This window comes from Mobula birostris, chromosome 8 (assembly GCF_030028105.1).
Source record: "Mobula birostris isolate sMobBir1 chromosome 8, sMobBir1.hap1, whole genome shotgun sequence".
Classification (NCBI taxonomy): domain Eukaryota; kingdom Metazoa; phylum Chordata; class Chondrichthyes; order Myliobatiformes; family Myliobatidae; genus Mobula; species Mobula birostris.
Window position 1 is genome coordinate 100307372 of NC_092377.1, and position 19175 is coordinate 100326546.

The window sequence follows — 19175 nt, forward strand, 5'->3', positions numbered from 1 at the left end:
GTGAGAAGAGGGCAAGTTCTGGGTGATGGGGGTCCTTAATGACGGAAGAATGGATGCCCCGTTTTTGAGGCATCACCTTTTGAAGATGTCCTCTATTGAGGAAGCTGGTGCCCATGAAGAAGTTGACTGAGTTTGCAGCCCTGTGCAGCTTTTAATGAGCTTTGTCTGTACAGCACTCTGGGGCAGGAATTTCCAGAGCTAAACTTGGTCCCAGCTGTCTGTCTACTGGCTGTTATAAAAGAACAATCTGGTCTTTCACACTTCCCTCTGCACCACCTCTTGCAGCCATGCAAAATGGACTGCTCCTTTTCAGCAGTTAACTGTGAACCTGCTCCTGCCACTGCACCTTCCTTTAAAAGGACAACTTGTGGCTTCCAGGACTTGCCCTCTGCTCATTGCTATCGTCAGGGAAGAAGTACAGGAGCCTGAAGATGCACACTCAACGATTCAGGAACAGCTACTTCCCCTCCACCATCTGATTTCTGGCGAATCTATGAATAGTACCTCACTATATTTGCTCTCTTGCATTTTTTAAATGTATTTTAATTTTTAAGATGTATTTCTTATTGTAATTAATAATTTATGTATTGCTCTGTACTGCTGTCACAAAACAAATTTCACAACATCTGTCAGTGATAATAAACCTGTTCTGACTCTGAAATGTCTCCTTGCCTATCTCCAGACTTGTGCAAATGTGTCTACATAGTCTCTTTGCCTGAGGGATGACAGCATAGTCCACAATCTCTGTGCTGACTATTATGCAGTCTATTATCCCCCCATTTTACATACAGCCAATCTATCTACAGTACTAAGCTACCTTGTGTATTTATATTTATTGTGTTCTTTATCTTATCTTATTATGTCTTTTTTCCAGATCGCAGTAACAATTATTTTGTTTTAGAATTAGAATAGAAATTATTTAAATCTTACATCCGTCCCACAGCGTGAGGGAGTAAAAATTTTGCATTATGACTCCGTCGCAATGTACAGACTTGTGAATTTACAAGTCTAATGGGTTGTAGAAAGAAGCTGTCCCAAAGCCGGTTGGTCGTGGCTTTAATGGTGCAGTACCGTTTGCCAGACGGAAGCAGCTGAAACAGTTTATGGGTGGGATGACTGGTGTCCCCAGTGATCTACCAGGCCTTCTTTCTGCACCTGCTGCTATAAATGTTCTCAATGGGGAGATGTTCACATCCACAGATGCGGTGGCTGTCTGTACCACTCTCTACAGTGCCCAGTGATCAAGGTTGGTGCAGTTCCCGTACCAGGTGGTGATACGGCCAGTGAGGATGTTCTCAAATGGTGCCCTTATAGAAAGTCTTGAGGATCTGGGGGCCCACGCCTTTACACTTGGGTATTGGAAAAGACATTAAATAAGCTTGAGTTCCCTGCTTGTCCATCTACCTTGTCTAAATGTCTCTTAAACAGGCTGAGTGAGCTAGGGTTTTGCCTCTTTAGAGCAAAGAAGGATGAGGATTAGATTAGATTATGAGGACACTCGGTCCTTGTTTATTGTCATTTAGAAATGCATGCATTAAAAAGTGATACAATGTTCCTCCAGTGATTTTGATGAGGTGTACAAGAGGCATAGAATGAATTGCCAGCGTCTCTTTCCCAGGGTGGCATCGGCCAACACCAGAGGACCTTTACTTAAGGTGAAGGGAGGAACATACGGGGGGAATGTCAGAGGTAGGTTTTTTACACACAGAATGGTGAGTGAGTGGAATGTGTTGCCTGGGTGGTGGCAGAGGCAGATGCACTCGGGAGACTTGAGGAACATTTGGATAGGCACGTGAATGAAATGAAAGTGGAGGGTTAAGTGGGAGGGAAGGGTTCGATCCGTCATGGAGCAGGTTAATATAGGTTGCACGGCACTGTGTGTGGAAGGGCCATTTACTGTGCCGTACGGTCGCTATTGTATCCGCTTCTAGCGGCTCCCCAAGCAGGGTGTTCCAGACACCTATGTGTGGTGGTAGGGCAGCATAGTGGTTAGCACAACACTCTACAGCACAGGGTTCAATTCCCAGCATTGCCTGTAAGGAGTTTGTACCTTCTCCCCCATGACTACGCGGGTTTCCTCAGGATTCTCCGGTTTCCAGAGACCTACCAGTAGGGAGGCTAATAGTTCATTGTAAATTGTCCCATGATTAGGCTAGGATTAAATCGGGGGATTGCTAGGCAGCCTGGCTGGAAGGGCTTGTTCTGCACTGTATCTCAATAAAATTACTAGCCCCACACATCTTTAAACATCTCACGTTGTTCTGATTCAGATGCTCAGAATCGGGTCACAAAACAACAAAGTTCACGACATGCGTCAGTGATGCTAACCTGATTCTCATTAAAATCCGAATGTTTAGAAACGTTGATGGTTTGACATCTGGTTTATTCATTATCCAGAGCATGGTGTGTGGTTGGAGTTGGAGATGGGATCCAGAGTTCTGCTTTTAAATTCACAGGAAACCCTCTCCTGCCCTCAGTGCAACACATGACTGAGAAACAAGGTATTAATAAAGGTAAAGATCTAAAGATGAGCTTTATTCGTCATGTGTACATCAAAACATGGTCTGTTTATTGATTTCCATAGTTGCTGCCTGACCTCCAGCATCTTGTGTGTGTTGCCCTGCATTTCCAGTATCAGCAGAATGACTTGCATCTCTGGTGTTAGATTATTGAAGGCTTAGTGCAGTTGGCTTCTGTACATAAACCTCCGATCATGATATGACCAGATAATGTGATTTTAAGTGCTGACTGAAAGTTAAATGTCTGAAACCATGAGCCAGAGTAATTGGGATCAGTTTCCAGAAGAAGATTGCCGTCTTTATGAAATCTAGCCGTGACTGATTAACTCCATGGAGTGTGGCCTACTAAACAGGCACAGTACAGAGTCCTGCCCTCTGAAACAGATTCTTAATATAAAGTTATTGACTCAGTGCCAAAGTTGATGGTGCACAATTCATTATAAATAGCTTCTCCTCTTCTCTTCCCCTGGGAACCTGGTGAGGTCTCCGTGTGCAGCCAAGCAGGATAAGCACACAGTTCGGGGCTGCCTGATCCTCATTAGCGTTCGAGCCGAGGGGTGTGTTTGGAGCGTTGGTTGTGGCTCTGAGAATCGGTGTGAGCAGGGAGGAAGGAAGACAGACGGATGCCTGTGAGAGGAATTCACAGAGGGAGCTGCCGAGGAGTGAGAAGTCAGTAGACTTGAGTTTTTACACGTCACTTGAGTACTACTTCGGTTGTTTTGCTTTGCGAACCTGATGTGTGAATTCCTTTCATAGTGGCAAGGATGCAGCCTATTTTGTAAGTGGGGAGAGCCATCGGAAATCGGAGGTGCCAAGGGTGTCGGGAACAGAGTTCAGGATTCCCTTAAAGTTTAACTTGCTGCATGAGTCAGGTGCAAGTAAGGCAAATATAAAGTTTGCATTCGTTAAAAAAGGGCAGCGTGTTGTAGCGTCAGCGATCACTGATCGGGCTTCGATTTCTGCCGCTCTCTCTGAGGAGCTTGTGCGTTTTCCCTGTGACCACGTGGCGTTCCGGTTTCCTCCCACACACATTTATTCTTATATTTTTCGCCCCAATGGACAGTTCACATCTTCTCCCTCTATCTGTGATCTTTAGTCTCGGTAGCTTAGCATAATGCAACACAGTGCCAGTGGTTCAATTCCTGCTCTCTCCGCGACCTCATGGATTTCCCCACGCCCGGAGGACGAAGGGTAATGCTACGTTGTGGGCGTGCTCTGTTAGTGCCGGAACCGTGGTGACAAACACAGGTTGACCCCAGCACAATCAACAATTTGATTCCAGAACCAGAATATGTCGGCGTGTCGTGAAATTTCTTGTCTTTGTGGCAAAAGTACAATGCAGCACATAATAACTGAAACTAAAAACTGTGAATTCCAGTAAGTTGTGTGTGCACACTCCTTCAGGCTTCTGTACCTTCTCCCTGATGGTAGCAATGAGAACAAGGCATGACCTGGGTGACGTGGGTCCTTAATGATGGACGCTGCCTTCTGGAGGCATCGCTCCTTGAAGACGCAAACAACGCATTTCACTCTATGTGTCTATGTACGTGTGACAAATAAAGCTAATCTTTTATCTTTAAAAACAAGGATGCCATGCTGTATAGTGTTGGCCCGCTGTCATTTGGAATATTGTGAGTAATTTTGGGACTTGTAGCTAAGGAAGAATATACTAACCTTGGAAAGAGTCCTGAGGAGTTTCACACGAATGATCCTAAAAATGAAGGGCATAATGTATGAGGAGCATTGTCACCATATACTACCCTGAGATTCATTTTCCTTGCAGGCATTTACTGGAAAATAGAGAAATACAGTAGAATTTATGAAAACTATACATAATTTATTAAAAACTGTCAAATAACCAATATGCAAATAAAAGTAAATAATTAATCAGAATCAGGTTTATATATAAATAAAATAGTTAAATAAGTAGTGCAAAAATAGAAATAAAGAAGTAGTGAGGTAGTGTTCATGGGTTCAATGTCCATTCAGAAATCGGATGGCAGAGGGGAAGAAGCTGTTCTTGTGTGCCTTCACGCTCCTGTACCTCCTTCCTGACGGTAGCTGTGGTAATACTGAGAACACGGGTTGTAGGTTGTGGAATTAGTCCAGTGTTGAGGTGAGTAAACTTACCCACTCTGGTTCAGGTGTCTGATGGTTGAAGGGTAATAACTGTTTCTGAACCTGGTGCTGTGGGATCTGAGGCTCCTGTACCTCCTGATGGCAGCAATGAGAAGAGAGCAAGGCCTGAATGCTGGGGTGCTGCTTTCTTGTGGCAGTGCTCACTGTAGATGGTGTGTTTTGCCTGTGATGGCACATTTATGCCTTATTTATATATAGGTATCTGTTAGTCTCATGAGACCATGGATTTGCTCCTTGGAAAGCTTCCAGGGCGCAGGCCTGGGCAAGGTTGTATGGAAGACCAGCAGTTGCCCATGCTGCAAGTCTCCCCTCTCCACGTCACTGATGCTGTCCATGGGAAGGGCATTAGGACCCATACAACTTGGCACCAGTGTCGTCGCAGAGCAATGTGTGGTTAAGTGCCTTGCTCAAGGACACAACATGCTGCCTCAGCCAAGGCTCAAACTAGCGACCTTCAAATCACCAGACGAACACCTTAACCACTTAGCCACACGCCAACACCTTATTTAAAAGACTCTTAAATATCATATCTGGCAGCTCATACTAATATACATATATATTCTGATGAAGGGTCTTGGTCTGAAATGTTGGCTGTTTATTGAGTTCCATAGATGCTGCCTGACCTGCAGAGTCCTTCCAGCATTTTGTCTGTGTTGCTCCAGTATCCCTCATGTCTAAATGAATGCTTGCTTCATTTCTATCCTGACTGATACAAATGTCACCACCCTGCTCTCTCACACTGTTGCCTACGTCAGAACAGTACTTGGATAGTTCTGTGCAGTGTTCCAAAGAGTTGCAATAATAAAACAACCTGGAGTATAATGTTGATTTCTGGTTGCGTCATTATAGGAAGGATGTGGAAGCTTTAGAGAGGCTGCAGAGGAGGTTTACCAAGTTGTTGCCTGGATTAGAGAGCATGTTTTATGAGGAGAGGTTAAGTAAGCTCGGGCTTTTTTCTTTGGAGTGTAGGAGGATGAAAGATGAGGTGATAGAGGTGTACAAGATGGTTAAGAAGTATGAATAGAGTAGACTGCAATGCCCATTCCCAGGGTGAAAATGGCTAATATGAGAGGGCATAATTTTAAGGTGATTGGAGGAAAGTATGAGGGAATGTCAGAGATAGATTTTTTTTTTAACAGAGTGATTTAAAAGGACAACATAACATTGTGGGTCACTGTGCTGTAGGGTTCTGTGTTCTATTTTAAACAACTTGAATAGTAGAACATATCTGAATGAAGTTAAATGCTAAATCTTTGCATCATGTTTTGAAGAAAGTTGGCCTCTTTAGGCAGTGAAAGCAATCGTAAAGGAATTTATCAACATGATGATCTTTCAGTTTCTGAAATGTGTCTTGGCTTTTAAACAGGACTGTTGGGCAAATGCCTTGTAATTGAAGCCTCATTAGCCCAATAGTAAACAGGAAAAATAGATCTATCTGTGAAGGGATAAGTAATTGCAAAAGCAATTAACATCCAGGCTTGGGTGTATGAGTTGTTAATACACACGATTTTTGTAGTCTTTCAAACATGGACAGCACTGGATGCATATTGAATTGTTTGATTCTTTCCAATATTTAGAACATGGGACAAAGTGTATAGTACAGAAAAGGCCATTTAGCTCACCATGTTGTGTCAACCTTTTAACCTAGCCCAAGAAAAAATCTAACTCCTCCCTCCCACGTAGCCCTCCATGTTTTCTATCAGCCATCTGCCTAAGAGCCTGCCTCTACCACCATCCCTGGCAGTGCATTCCACACACCGACCGACCACTCTCTGTGTATTTATGAAAAAAAGCACTTGCCTTTGACATCCTCCTGACATTTTTCTCCAATCACCTTAAATTCATGCCTCCTCGTAATGGCCATTTCTGCCCTGGGATGAAGTCTCTGGCTGTCCACTCGGACACCTTGTACACCTCTATCAAATCAGCTCTCACCCTCCTCCGCTCCAAAGTGAAAAGCCGAGCTTGCTCAACCTATCCTCATGAAGAAACGCATCCTGGTAAACTGCCTGTGCAGCCTCTCTAAAGCTTCCACATTATTCCTAAAACTGAACTCAATACGCCAAGTGTGGTCTGACCAGGTTTTTATAGAGCCTCAACTTTACCTCACGGCTCTTAAACTCAATCCCCTGACTCATGAAGGCCAACACACCATTCTCCTCCTTAACCACTCTATCAACTTGCATGGCAACTTTCAGGGTCTTATAGACATGAACCCCAAGATCCCTCTGTTCCTTGACACTGCTACGAATCTGGCCATTAACCCTTTATTCTAATATTTTTTGATAGCATTCGATAAAATTGGACTAAAAGAACAACTTCAGCTCAGAAAAACATTAACTTGCAGTCTCTGTCAAGCTCTAGTTAATAGCAATATTAGCAACTAACAGACAGGTTTGAAGTCTGGTGACCTTATTAAAATTTACCTCTGCCTGCAAGGCCCCCTTTATCACCGTACAGAGCAGGGAATTTCACAGATAAATGAGGTTGTTCAGTAGTCTGTGTGTATTTTGAAACCACATTCTTTAACATTAATGAGCAATCTGTAGGTTCTGCATGGTTGATGATTTTAGTCTGGACCTTTCCTGTCAATTATTGGGGAAAATAAGTCTCACCGATGAAATAACTCTGTATTTCTTCATTTACGTTCTTTTCTTTGCGGCCATTAGACATAGGAGCAGAATTAGACCATTTGGGCCATTGAGTCTGCACCAACGTTCCATAATGTCTGATTTATCATCCCTCTCAACCCCATTCCCCTGCCTTCTCCCTGTAACCTTTGACACCCTGATTAATCAATCTCCACTTTAAATATACCCAATGATCTGGCCTCCGCACATGTCAGTAGCAGTGAATTCCACAGATCCAATACCCTCTGGCTAAAGAAATTCCTCCTCATCTCTGTTCTAAATGGACATCCTTCTGATCTGGGGCTGTACCCTCTGGTCATAACCAATGCCTACCTTGCTGTTTTCGGATATTTGATTGCATTGAAAATGTTGCAAAAAATACAAATAATCAGCCATCATGGATTGGCAGAATGGACTCAATGGGCCAAATGGCCTTTAACTCCACTCCTTTGTCTTGTGGTGCAAATCAAATCAAATTCTTTCAGTTAATTGAGTTCTTCCTAAATGTGAATTTTAAAATCTTTCAAGAAGTTCAAAATTATCCACAGATTTAATGTAGATGAATGATACAATAAATGGGCCAGAAAATAATGTAGATGATTGATTGATTTGAGGTAAATTCCTTTAGACTGTGCAGAGTAGTATACAGTTTTCTTATTCCTCTTCAGCTTTCGGACTATCGTTGTTCTGCTGATTATTGCCTTGTGAGCTAGCCACTTGGCCTTAGATGAAGGTGGCTGTGCAAGGTCAAGCTAAGTTCATTATCAAAGTGCATATCTGTGACCATGAGATTAATCTTCTTGAACGCGTTTAAAGAAAATAAGCACAATAGAATCTGTAGGAAAAGGCATACATAAACAAGGACTAACAACCAATGCGCAAAAGGAGACAAATTGTGTGAATGAATAAATAATGAGAACGTGAGTTGAAGAGTCCTTGAAAGTGAGTCTGCAGGTTGTGGAGTCAGTTCAGAGTTGAGGTGAGTGAAGTTGTCCTCAATGATCCAGGGGCCTGATGGTTGAGGGGTAATAACTGTTCCTGAACCTGGTGGTTTGGGACCTAAGGCTCCTAGAAGTAGCAAGAAGAGAGTATGACCAGGATTGTGGGAGTCCCCGGTGATCGATGATAGGTGCTGCTTTCCTGCAGCTCCTTGCAGATGTGCTCAGTGGTGGAGAAGGCTTTGCCTGTGATGGACTGGGCTGCATCTATCACTCTTGTAGGCTTTTCCGTTCCCGTGTTTACATCCTAGGCTGAGATGTAACCAGTCAGAATATTTACTTGTTTATCGAAATACAGTGCAGAATAGGCCCTTCCGGCCCTTAGGGCCATGTTGCCCGGCAACCACCACTTTGACCCTAGTCTAATCACGAGACAATTTACAATGACCAATTAACCTACCAACCGGTACGTCCTTGGAATGTGGGAGGAAACCAGAGCACCCAGAGGAAACCCACACAGCCACAGGGAGAACGCAAAACTCCTTACAGGCAGCGGAGGGAATTGAACCTGAGTCGCCTGTACCGTAAAGCGCTATGCTAACCACTGCGCTTCTGTGTGCATCTATAGAAGTTCTGTCAAAGTTTGTGAGATAAACATTCTGTTGTTGCAACACTGGAGTGAGATGTAGACCTGAATTTGCTTAATAGAATGTGTACAGAATGCTTAATTCAAACCTCAGACAGAAGCCACAGGGCACAGCTTTACAAACCAAATGTAATCAGATGCTTGGTCTGAAATAAAAATAGGCTGTTAGCCTGAAACACTAAATCTGTTTCTCCATCCATTGACGTCGTACAGTACTGTACATTTTTATCATGGCTATTCAGACTCTTGAAGGGCTGCAGTGGGTGAGAGACTCTAATCCTGATAACGCAGGCTCTCAGTGAGTCCATTTATGTCAGGCCAGGCTGCAGAATGAGTTGCTGTTGTAAATTCACTGCTTGTACAGTGTCTGTAAGCACTGTGTTCATATGCCAGTTTGCTCTGCATTGTGTATGCATAGGATACCCTGCCACATCAGGCTCAGAATCAGAATCTGGTTTAATATCACCAGCATATGTCATGAAATTTGTTAGCTGTGCGGCAGCAGTGCAATGAAATGCATAATAGAGGAAAAAAGACTAAATTATAGAGAGAGAGTGTGTGTGTGTGTGTAGATCTCCCTCCTGGCACTTACCCTTGAAGGAGATGTGCAGGGCAGGTTGGATTGCACAGAGTGGTGGATGTGATATAAAGGGAGACAGATACAATCAAGACTTGAAGTCCCTTGGATGAACAGTAAGTGAGTGCAGGTAGAAAGGATTAGTTTAATGAGATGCATTAATTCAGCACAACGACTTGGGTCAAAGGGCCTGATCCTATGCTGTGGTGTTCACACGTATAGATGTTTGTTTCAGTTAAAGGAATTATTTTTCTTCTTATCCCTCGCTTCCCACTACCTCTCCCCACCCCCCCCCCCGCCCACCTACCCAACTCTCCAAAGAGTCACGGTGGGAAATTACTGCTAATTAAAAGAAAACAGGAAGCTGATGAGCACAGGTTAATGGATGCACAAGTATGGTTTCAGATTCCTGGTGGATTGCCTGTTCAGTGGAAAGTGAAGTATGAACTGATCATTATCCCCGCTGCAATTCCACTGGGCTATATACAGAAGCAGGCAGGCCACGTTCCTGCCCTGGTATTCAATGCAGCAGCCTGGCTAAAGGTTATAATTCTCTGCTGTACGGACGATTTTATTTATTGAGATACAGAGTGGAATGGGCCCTTCCAGCCCCTCAATTTACAATGACCAGTTAACCTACCAACCGGTACATCATTGGACTGTGGGAGGAAACCAGGGCACTCGGAGGAAACCCACATGTTCACTGGGAGAACGTGCAAACCCCTTACAGGCAGTGGCGGGAATTGAACCTGGGTCATCTGTACTGTAAAGCGTTGTGCTAACCACTACACTGCCGTGCCACCCCACGTTTAATCCTTGATTGATCTACAGGAGTGTGCTGTAAGATTATTATTAAAGTATGTACATGGCACCATACACAACTCTGAGATTCATTTTCTTGCAGGCATTCACAGTAGGCATAAAGAAACACAATAGAATCAACGAAGATCTACACAAAGGACGACCAATGTGCATGAACAGACCAACGATGCAATTACAAAAATAACTAGTAATAATAACAAGTAATAAATAATATTGAGTTCATTACGGGGAACAGCCTCTTGCAAAGGGTACCAATTATTTAATTGTTTGCCCGTCAAGACATGATTTTCTCTGTACCTTTGTACATGTGACAATAATAAACCAATTCCATTCTAACACCGAGGGTATGCTGTTTTTGGGCAAATTTGGTTTGTTTTCTCTAGAGTGTCAAGGGTTAATGGGAGTCCTGATGGAGCTATATAAAATTCCAAGAGAAATAAATCATAACCAGGAGAGATTGTGAGATGCTAGAAATCCAGTACCACACACACAAAATGCTGGAGGAACTCGACAGGTCAGGCAGAAGCTACGGGGAGGAATAAGCAGTCAACCTTTCGAGCTGAGAACCTTCATCAGGTCCTGAAATGTCTACGGTTTATTCATTTCCACAGATGCTGCCTGACCAACTGAGTTCCTCCAGCATTTTGTGTGTCTTGTTTTGGATTTCCAGCATCTGCAGAATCATTGTGTCAAAAACACAAGCCACTGTTTATGTTGAACTCTTCCCTAAGTGGCTTCATCTTTTTCTACCTTTTTCCTTGTTTGCATGACCTAATTCTGCTCCTAACCCTTTCCCTTGTTTGTCTCTGTGGCTCCTCTGAAACGTCATGTGCGTGGTGTAGCTGGAAACTGGCCTTCAGGCCTGACACATCTGTGCTGACCAGAGTGCCCACCAAGCCAGTCCCATTTGGCTTGAATCGTTCCAAACTTTTCCAACCCATCTTCTCGATAAATTGGTTTATAATAGTCACATGTAGTAAGGTGCACAGGATATTACCATAGAGCTGATCTGTATGTATATATACACACACACTTGCAGAGACACGACACGCACAAGCACACACAGCCCTCTTAAATGGAGACTCAGCTGTTCATTGTCATGGGAACTGCCCAGAGCTCATTTACTTTTCCACTTGAACACTTACCCACAGGGCCCTGTCAATCACTGACGTGAGCTGAATTGGAGTTTGTTAATTCTGTTTAATTGGATCACCTCTGCTTGGTGTGATCTGTGTAATCAGACAGGCAATGCTGTGATATACTATGGTTGACACCTCGTATTCCGTCTGGGTAACCTGCAACCTGATGGCATGAACATCAACTTCTCTCATTTCCAGTATTTTTGTTTCTTTTCCCCACCCCTTCTGTCATCCTCTATTCCCCTCTCTGGCCTTTTACCTCTTTTTCCTCATCTGCCTATCATCCCCCTCTTGTGCTCCACCTTCTCCCATGGTCCACTCTCCTCTCCTATCAGATTCCTTCCTCTCCAACCCTTTACCTTTCCCACCCACCCGGCTCCACCTATCGCTTCTAGCTTCTCCTTCCCCTCCCCCCACTCTTGTATCCCGGTGCCTTTCCCCCTTTCTTTCCGGTCCTGATGAAGGCTCTCGGCTCAAAACGGTGACAGTTAGTTCATTTCCATAGATGCAGTCTGATTTGTGTGTTGACTCCAGTATGTTGTGTGTGTTGCTCTGGATTTCCAACATCTGCACTATCTCTTAGGTTTTAAATTCAGTAAGAGAGAGAGAAAAAGTGAGGTAGTGTACATGGGATAATTATCCCTTCACAAATGTGAAGGCGGTGGGGAAGAAGATGTTCCTGAATTGTTGAGTGTGCAGCTTCAGGCTCCTGTACCTCATCCCTGATGTCAGCAATGAGATGAGGGCAGGTCCTGGGTGATGGGGGTCCTTACTGATGGATGCTGCAGTTTTTGAAGCATTGTCTTTTGAAGATGCTCTTGATGCCGGGGGGGGCTAGCGCCCATGATAGAGCTGGCTGAGTTTGCAACTTTCTGCAGCTTTTTCCCATCCTGTTGCGTGGAGAATTGTTTGTGGCTTCATTGGTATAGTAAGAGTTAAAATGTAACTGGAGGGAGAGAGGAAGGGAGCTGTAGCCTGTTCCCATCCAATCAGAGAGAGAGAGAGAGAGAGGGAGGGAGCAGTGATCTGTGCCTATCCAATCAGGGAGAGAGGGTGGGAGCAGTAATCTGTGCCTATCCAATCAGGGAGAGAGGGTGGGAGCAGTAATCTGTGCCTATCCAATCAGAGAGAGAGGGTGGGAGCAGTAGCCTGTGCCCATCCAATCAGGACTGACACAGGGTTTTAATCTGAAACACAGACTATTCCAATGGGATCCCACCACTAAGCACATCTTTCCCTCCCCCCCCCCGCCACTGCTTTCCGCAGGGATCGCTCCCTACGCGACTCCCTTGTCCATTCGTCCCCCCCATCCCTCCCCACCAATCTCCCTCCTGGCACTTATCCGTGTAAGCGGAACAAGTGCTACACATGCCCTTACACTTGCTCCCTTGCCACCATTCAGGGCCTCAGACAGTCCTTCCAGGTGAGGCAACACTTCACCTGTGAGTCGGCTGGGGTGATATACTGTGTCCGGTGCTCCCGATGTGGCCTCTTATATATTGGCGAGACCCGACGCAGACTGGGAGACCGCTTTACTGAACATCTACGCTCTGTCCGACAGAGAAAGCAGGATCTCCCAGTGGCCACACATTTTAATTCCACATCCCATTCCCATTCTGACATGTCTATCCACGGCTTCCTCTGCTGTAAAGATGAAGCCACACTCAGGTTGGAGGAACAACACCTTATATTCCGTCTGGGTAGCCTCCAACCTGATGGCATGAACATCGACTTATCTAAGTTCCGCTAATGCCCCACCTCCCCCTCATACCCCATCCGTTATTTATTTTTATACACATATTCTTTCTCTCACTCTCCTTTTTCTCCCTCTGTCCCTCTGAATATACCTCTTGCCCATCCTCTGGGTACCCCCCCCCTTGTCTTTCTTCCCGGACCTCCTGTCCCATGATCCTCTCGTATCCCCTTTTGCCTATCACCTGTCCAGCTCTTAGCTCCATCCCTCCCCCTCCTGTCTTCTCCTATCATTCTGGATCTCCCCCTCCCCCTCCAACTTTCATATCCCTCACTCACTCTTCCTTCAGTTAGTCCTGACGAAGGGTCTCGGCCTGAAACGTCGACTGCACCTCTTCCTAGAGATGCTGCCTGGCCTGCTGCGTTCACCAGCAACTTTGATGTGTGTTGCTATTCCTTTTCCTCCCACGGATGCTGCTCAATTCTCTGAGCTCTTCCAGCAAACTGTTTAATGCCCCTCTGTTTGGGAATTGTATTTTTATTCATTTATATGCTACAATCAGCCTTTAGTGCTCATGGTACAGTACAGGCCCTTTGGCCCACAATGCTGTCCTGACCCAACCCACTCCTAGATCAATCTAAAGATTAGTTTTATTGGGTTCATTTCCCACGTGTACACTGAATCGTAGAGTGAAATGGGTCGTTTGCAGCGAATCAAATCCGCCAGGACTGTGCTGAGGGCAGCCCACAAGTGTTGCCACACTTCTGGCCGAGAACCCACTAAGTGTAACTGTAACTGCAGGTCTTTGGAGTCTGGAAGGAAACCGGAGCACCCGATGAAGGTCGCACGGTCACGGGGACAGCGTGCAAACTCATTCCAGGCAACAATGGGAATGAATCGCAATCGGTGATGGCTGGCTGAGAAAAGCGTTGCATTAACTGCCACGCTACCGTTTAGTTCTTCCTGCCCACTTAGCGCTTCATTTTTATGTGAATCCGTGTGCCTCGCTGTAGTCTCTGAGATGTCCCTGACACATCTGCCTCAACCACTACTCCCAGTAGTGCTTTCAATGCACTTACCACTGTGTGAATAAAAAAAACCCTGACAATCTCTCTTCCCCCCCCCCATATTTTTCTCCAATCACCTTAAAATGATGTCCCCTTGTATTTGCCATTTCCACCCTGGAGGAAGTTGCCAACTGTCCACTCGATCTATGCCTCTTATCATCTTGTACATCTCTTATCAAGTCACGTCTCATCCTCCGCTCAGAAGATAAAACCCTACCTTGCTCAACCTACCCTCATAAGACATGCTGTCCAATCCAGGCCGCATCCCGCCAGATCTCCTCTGCACCCTCTCTAAATCCTTCCTATAGTGAGGCGATCAGAGCTGAACACAATACGCCATGTGTGGTCTAACCACAGTTTTACAGAGCTGCAACATTTTCACCCGATCTTTCCAGTTTTCTTGCGTGTGAGGGAGGGGGAGGTGCCCGTTCTGTTTTTGTTTGTTTTTTTTTGTGCGGGGAAGAAGGATTAGGCGGTTGGTGGCCGTTCTGCCATTCTTCTCTTTCTTGGTTTCATGGCTATCTGGAGAAGGATTTCAGTGTTGTACACTTTGATAATAAATGAACCTTTGAACTTCTTTTTACCTCCTGTACCTAATGAAGCGGCCACCATGTGTATGTTTGTGGTCTTCTGCTGCTGTAGCCCATCCTCTTCAAGGCTTGACGTGTGTTCAGAGCTGCTCTTCTACACACCTGTATTGTAACATGGTTATTTCAGTTAGTGTCTCTTCCTGTCAGCTTGAACCAGTCTGACCATTCTCCTCTGACCTCTCTCATTAACAAGGTGTTTTCAACCACAGAACTGCCACTTATTGGCTGTTTTTGTTTGTCACCCCATTCTCTGTAAACGCTAGAGACTGCTGTGCATGAAAATCCCAGGAGATCAGCAGTTTCTGAGACACTCAAACCACCCTGTCTGGCACCAACAATCATTCCACGGACAAAATTACTTTCAGTAGATCACATTTCTTCCTTGTTCTGATGTTTGGTCTGAACAACATCTGAACCTCTTGACTATGCCTGTATGCTTTTATGCATTGAGTTGCTGCCACGTATTTGGCTGTTTAGGTATTTGCATTAACAAGTAGTGTACAGGTGCACCTAATAAAGTGGCTGCTGAGTGTAATGATACAGAATTTTTACAAGGAAACAATTGGAACATAAAAGATGAAGTCCATTTTACTGCAAAATGGATGTGAATCCATGAAATGCAAACATGAGGAAATCTGCATATGCTGGAATTTCAAGCAACACACATAAAAGTTGCTGGTGAATGCAGTAGGCCAGACAGCATCTCTAGGAAGAGGTACAGTTGACGTTTTGGGCTGAGACCCTTCGTCAGGACTAACTGAAAGAAGAGCTAGTAAGAGATTTGAAAGTGGGAGGGGGAGGGGGAGATCCGAAATGATAGGAGAAGACAGGAGCGGGGGGGATGGAGCCAAGAGCTGGACAGTTGATTGGCAAAAGGGATACGAGAGGATCATGGGACAGGAGGCCTAGGGAGAAAGAAAGGGGAGAGGGGGGAAGCCCAGAGGATGGACAAGGGGTATAGTGAGAGGGACAGAAGGAGAAAAAGGAGAGAGAGAGAGAGAAAGAACTGTGTATATAAATAAATAACGGATGGGGTACAAGGGGGAGGTGGGGCATTAACGGAAGTTAGAGAAGACGATGTTCATGTCATCAGGTTGGAGGCTACCCAGATGGAATATAAGGTGTTGTTCCTCCAACCTGAATCCATGAATGTTACATTCACAAGTTCAATTTAAATGCTAAATGTACACCCCAGCCTATACAAAAGTAAATTGAAAAATATCGTTATTTGTTATACCTGAACTAGCCCTGGAAGCAAGTCTTGTCAAGGTGCCTTTTTGAATAGGTTCCTTCATGTGCATTTGAACAACATTTTTGCTGCCTGGTAATTGAATTTCCTTTGACAATTTGCATCTGAAAAGCCCTCAAAGGAAAAAAGGGGATTTTGCAAGCAGCATATCCTGTTCCCCAGTCACGCCCAGAGCAATAACTCACTCACACAAAATCTGGTTCCCTGCAAAAATACTGACACCGGTCTTCCTTGTACTCAATCTGGAAGACCACCAAACCCAGCAGTTACGTACCTAAAGAAGTGAGGCTGACCACCACTCCACACCTCCAACCACCACGACTTCCTCATTCCCTGTCAGTCACCTCCTGGGCAGACACTTCTGTGCCTGGTTTCACTTTATAGACTGACGTAAAATTGGTCTATGTATAAACACTACCTTACCTATTTATATTTATTATTGTGTTTGTTAAAGACCTCCAGCACCCAGGGCATGCCCTTTTCTCACTGTTACCATCAGGTAGGAGGTACAGAAGCCTGAAGGCACACACTGAGCAATTCAGGAACAGCTTCTTCCCCTCTGTCATCTGATTCCTAAATGGACATTGAAGCTTTGGACACTACCTCACTTTTTTTAATATACAGTATTTCTGTTTTTGCACATTTTTTAACAATCTATTCAATATACGTAGTTGATTCACTTGTTTAATATTATGTTTTATTTTATTTTTTCTCTCTCTGCTAGATTATGTATTGCATTGAACTGCTGCTGCTAAGTTAACAAATTTCACGTCACATGTTGGTAATAAGAAATCTGATTCTTTATTGTTGCCAAACAATCGATACTAGAGCGTACAACCATCACAGCGACATTTGATTCTGCGCTTCGCGCTCCCTGGAGTACAAATCAATAGTAAATATTAAAAATTTAAATTATACATCATAAATAGAAAAGGGAAAGTAAGGTAGTGCAAAAAAACTGAGAGGCAGGTCCGGATATTTGGAGGGTACGGCCCAGATCTGGGTCAGGATCCGTTCAGTCTTATCACGGTTGGAAAGAAGCTGTTCCCAAATCTGGCTGTACGAGTCTTCAAGCCCCTGAGCCTTCTCCCGGAGGGAAGAGGGATGAAAAGATTCCGATTCTCGCGTTGTTTTGTGCTGCATCAGATCCGGAGTAACAGTTATTTCGTTCTCCTTTACTGGAAATAATTCTGAGGATGTGTAGTTTGGGTGGTTGCTGGTTGAGTTGAAATGTTCTCTGATCTTGGTAATTTACTTGCAAACATTTCGTCACCATGTGAGGAGACATCAGTGAGCTGTGAATTGTGGTGTGACCTCCGAAAGCTCGGCCTTTGTATACTTCTCAGTCAGCTGATCGGTCGTCATTTTGGAAACTCAATTGTGATGATGTCCCTCTCAACCCCATTCGCCTGCCTTCTCCCCGTAATCTTTGATGCCCTCGCAAACCAAGGTCCAATCAACTTCTGACACCCAATGACTTGCGCACTCTTTTCTTTGAAATTGGTGAATGTCGCGGTCATTACTATACAGAGTGTATGGCGTATCAGGGAGGGGTAGCACCTCTGGTGGGGGAACATGTCGCGTCCTTTTCAAGGCAGTTAGTCCACCTTTGGTCCCCACCTGGCACTCAGCTGTCACCTGTGGCTCCCCGTAGCTGTTTGCATGCGACAGCAGCCATACCCCGGGCACCAGCTTCGACAAGCCGGCCAAACCAGGTGAGGGTAGCCGATGGGTCTCAAACCCTCGGTGAGATAGGGAGTTGTCTATCCCAGCATGTGAAGACAGATTCCGGTGGATTGAGCGGACGAGACCAATGGAAGGTCTAACGGTCAAGAAGCCGGTCTCTGCAAGCGTCGTAGAATGTGTACAGCAGGACAAGACACAGAAGACGTCCTGGTCATCCACTGTGCCTAGTCCCACCTCCATCCATCTCGACTCTGTCTTGCCACTGGATCCAGATGGGAATTGGGAAGACAGAGAGTGAGGCTGACGCTGCGCAACTCTCCCTCACTTAAATCCAAATCACGCACTAGTCTCGACACCATCAAATGGTGTCAAGGTCCTCATCGATGTCGATGATGAACAAACACTATACGGAGTGCACCTGACCCCTGTCCCCACCTTCCATCCCATTGATACCACTGCTCCTTCTCCAGGGACGAAAGGGCACAGATGTAACCCCGGCAGAGAGGTAGAGCCCTCAACTACCTGCCACCCAGACCAGTGAGTGGCTTATCTGCTATAACATGTCCTTGCCCTACTCGGTGTCGAACTTTTGTCCCATCACTGTTCTGACACAGTCAGCTGTATTCAGGACGCCACTATCATTCTCCCCTTGTTTCCCACCTCAGCATCACACCTGACAACACACTCCATGCCCCCTCCCCGCTTAGCATAGCGCTTTACAGTGGCCATGACCCAGGTTCAGTTCCTGCCGCTGCCGTTGAGGAGTCGTACGTTCTCCCCGTCGCCACTGGGTGCTCCGGTTTCCTCTCCACGTTCCATGGATGTGCGGGTTAGGGTTAGTAAGTTGTGAGCATGCTATGTTGGCGCCTTATGCTCCCAGGACACCCCAAGTGTGTTGGTCGTTAATGTGGATTATGCACTTCACTCATGTTTCAATATACCCGAGACAGATAAAGCTAATCTTTTTTACCGCAGCCAGTGGAGCTGCACATAAGTCGCTCACACGCACTCCGCAGGCATGACGGCCAGACCTGATCGATAATAAAAATGATAATGATGAGTCCCGCAGTAACAGCTCTGCAATCTCTGGCCCTGTCGCCGCTCAATTCTCATTTGCACTAGGAAGCAGCTGAGACTCACTCTGTCAACTCAGGATGATGAATGAGCATTTGAAAAGCACGCGGGGGTGAGGGGAAGGAACGGGTTCTCTTTCCCCATGATTTCTAATGAATACGCGATTAAAATGCTAAACTTATCCATTTTCAGTAACGTTGGCACCATCTGGCTCAGTGGAGCTGGTTTATTACTGTCACGTGCGCTGAGAAAGCTTCTCTTTGTGGGTCATCCAGATCACACTTCGCATCGATGATATAAATAAGGTTGAAAGAACACAGAGAAAATTTACAAGGGTGCTGCCGGGTCCGGAGGACCTGGGTTAGAAGCGAAGATTGAATAGGTTAGGGCTTTATTCCTTGGAACG

General features: G+C 45.2%; 1 protein-coding gene across 3 annotated transcripts in view; it reads left to right on the top strand.

Annotated features, from left to right (window-relative positions):
- Positions 1 to 19175, top strand: part of LOC140201535 (NHS-like protein 1) — a 291096-nt gene that overhangs the window by 92088 nt on the left and 179833 nt on the right. The window contains exon 1 of one of the 3 annotated variants that reach the window (XM_072265800.1): positions 3100 to 3188. The exons of the other annotated variants lie outside the window; for them this stretch is intronic. Within the exon in view, the coding sequence (XP_072121901.1) occupies positions 3143 to 3188 (46 nt within the window). The 5' untranslated portion in view covers positions 3100 to 3142. Of the gene's footprint in view, positions 1 to 3099; positions 3189 to 19175 lie in introns of those variants that run through there. 3 annotated transcript variants of the gene reach the window in all.